General features: G+C 48.9%; 1 protein-coding gene across 1 annotated transcript; it reads right to left on the bottom strand.

The window, feature by feature from the left end:
* Nucleotides 1-356: 356 nt before the first annotated feature.
* On the bottom strand, nt 357-2,492 carry ONS95_013547 (uncharacterized protein). Its single transcript, XM_058507199.1, has 3 exons — nt 1,333-2,492; nt 1,163-1,287; nt 357-1,115 (listed from the first exon to the last, which is right to left on the bottom strand). The coding sequence occupies exons 1-3, from the start codon at nt 1,553-1,555 to the stop codon at nt 555-557; spliced, it is 909 nt and encodes a 302-aa protein (XP_058357930.1). The 5' UTR covers nt 1,556-2,492; the 3' UTR covers nt 357-554.
* Between the last annotated feature and the right edge of the window lie 372 nt (nt 2,493-2,864).

Raw genomic sequence — 2,864 nt, 5'->3', positions numbered from 1 at the left:
CTTATCAAATATCCAGTGCAGAAAATCAAAGTATATCAAGACTGGATTGCAACAAACAAGCATAGGCATATAGGCATAAGCACTCCCCATCCCACAAGACGTGATTTTCGTCATCATCTGATGGATGCGAAGGGAGTATCGTTCTTGAAAATCTTGTGGTTTGGGAATAGCAGGATCTGAAGAGGCTATGAGCAGTCACTTGGATTATGTCGCCAAAATGGTTGAGAGTGGGGAGTGGGAAGGCACACTGCGGTGTAATGAGGAATGGCGAGTTTGTTATTGGATTAGAATGAAGAACAGTAGAATATGGGGTATTGATCACAAAGACAATGACATGATCAAGCGGAAGAGGACGCGTCTCTTAACGAATGCAATTAAATTCTCAATCCGGACACCGAAAGCAAAACTTCAGAATCCCAACGCAGGAACAGTATGATCCGAACCAAACTACCCAACCCAACGACACCACTATACCAGTAACCTGCCCAAGATTAACACCCACCAAGTCCAGGCATTCAGCACTTCGTGATATAAACACCAATAGGCGACGGATTCTAATCCTGAAAGTCCCTCAAATACGTATCCCCCACAGCCTTCACCTCATAGCTCACCGCCTGGCCAGCCGGACACGGAAACGTAGCAATAGTGTACGCGTTCCCGGGCGCCACAACCGTCACTCCGTACGAGGTCTTGACTCCAGGCGCGGTGGCATATGTCGTGCTATTTGTAGCGACTCCGTCGAGCTGAGAGAAAGTGATGCCGCCGTTTCCGCTGAATGTAAATGAGGAGGTTGTGAGCTGGTCTTGGGTTGGGAATAGGAAGACTAGGGAACAGGTCTTGCCTGTGTCGGAGGAGGGGATGTCGAAGTTGTAGATGGTGGAGATGGTGGAGGAGACTTCGCCGAAGTAGCTTGTGCCGGCTGGTATGGTGGGTGTGGTGGAATCGATGGGGACGATGAGATGTGGGAATTCCCATTGTCCGTTGAGATTGGCAGGACAGCCGGCAGGTGGAGTGGGTGGAGCTGGTGGAGGACAACCAGAGAAGCAGCCATCAGCCTTCAGGGTTATCTCTCCACAGTTAATTCCGCCGGGACGGATGTAAATGTTTGCTTCTCCCTGATGAAAGTCAGCTGGCGTGTTGAGAACAATGTCAAGATACCTACATGATCACCGGTCTGACATTCCCAGAAAGTGGGGCTTCCATTGTATGCCACAGTTCCATCGCAACCGATGCTGAACCCTGATGCAGGCGGTACACCACTGTCACATTGATACTGCGTGACTCCGGCTTGGATTTGTTAGCGAGTGATCGTGACCTCAATAAGGAACGTACGAGTGATGATGCATCCACGACCATGTGCATCTGTGATGGCACCGTCCGTAATACAGAATTGTGCAGGAGCAAGAGGTCCATTGATCCGGTTCTGACCATCATCAAGCTGCCCTACTGTGGCTGTTACTGCCCCTGCAGCACTTAGATGGAAGCAGCACGGAGCCCATCGGGTGACGATTGCACTTGCGCTTCTGACGAAGGCGAAGAAGGTGAACGATTTCATTGTGGATCCACGCAAGAAATTGTGAAGGTTTCGTTGAGATCAAACAAATGTGTCAAAGAGACTTGTGTCCAAAAGAACATCCCCGTCTTATATCAATGCAGACATCGGTCTGTGTTGCCAGAGATAGTAGTACAAGATCCGAATATCCGGAGATATATCAGATGGGAGAGAAACAAACGTCATGATTGAGTACAGGAGAATTCTCCCGGCTACACAGCAATATAATTTCTCATCATGAGACATGTATCCGCTGAGCAATGTCGCCAACTATAGAAATGTTTGAGGTTTGCGGGTGAGAGGGATGACGGCAACCTGCATTCAGGAGATCTTTATGGATCCGGGTCAATCCTTCACGGAGGACAGGTTGCAAGAATTGAGGAATACATACTCCGATTTGTGGGTATATGCAGATTTGTACAATGAACGTCGCTGATCTCCACGAACTCATGTCATGGATGGTTGGATGATAATGATATCATGTGACTACGGTAGGACTTTCTTTCTGAATCGTGGAACATTGCATAGAATAGCATGATTGAATCGAGATGACTGGTCTGTTTCTAAACCCCGAAATTCCAGGCGGAACAGTCCCCAGAGGCTTCCTGCAAGACTTGACAGATGTGTGGTGAGGCAGCAAGCTCCACACCGAGAGCAGAGTAGCAGACGGCTGACTGGCCATTCAGTATACACTTGTACACCATCATGACCAAACTCGAGCTGCCATTTAGCTCGTGAGATTCTCTCCCCGCTCCGAGAACATAGCAATTCATTCATGGGCTCAGCGACCCCCCTCGAGGAGATGTACCTCACGAGGAGGGCAACCTGTCGCCATGCTCCAGCCTGACAGCAGTGGGAATCATGGCTTGTGGGAATGACATTGTTGATGACCAGCGCGAGTTGTTGGAAGATACTTAATTGCACGGTGCTGGAGTTGTTCCGACAGAAAGAAAGATGAAGGGAAGACGTGATGTTGTGATCAGGAGCAGCGCTAACCGCAATAGGCTGGCTACTAGACGTGACGCGAATCCTTGTTGAGATGAAACCTCATGTCTCCGTCTCCTTTCCCCTCGTCAACTTCCACGTCCCTGAGTCTTCGTCCGTTCCCAACCTCTGCGTACTGTCCATTTTGTACTCCAACAAAAGTTCGTCACAGCGCATGAATTCATGGATCTTAATAATGCTTCTGCTGCTCAAGAGCTGCGACACGTGCGGTCGACCAATCTTCAAATGAAGGTTTCAGAGTCTGAACATATACGTTATCTCATAAATCAGACCCTCCTTTAGTAGTAATTCGTGCCACGCCTTAGAT

The sequence above is a fragment of the Cadophora gregata genome, assembly GCF_030347475.1.
Source record: "Cadophora gregata isolate MNR1 chromosome Unknown scaffold_7, whole genome shotgun sequence".
NCBI lineage: Eukaryota > Fungi > Ascomycota > Leotiomycetes > Helotiales > Ploettnerulaceae > Cadophora > Cadophora gregata.
This window is presented reverse-complemented; position numbering and strand designations above follow the sequence as displayed.

Bases quoted from the DNA above. Each gene is read 5' to 3' on its own strand.
- ONS95_013547 (XM_058507199.1), bottom strand. From the start codon at position 1,555: ATGAAATCGTTCACCTTCTTCGCCTTCGTCAGAAGCGCAAGTGCAATC. The intron at 1,288-1,332 runs GTACGTTCCTTA...AACAAATCCAAG, and splicing joins TCGTGGATGCATCATCACTC to CCGGAGTCACGCAGTATCAA. The intron at 1,116-1,162 runs GTAGGTATCTTG...GACTTTCATCAG, and splicing joins AATGTCAGACCGGTGATCAT to GGAGAAGCAAACATTTACAT.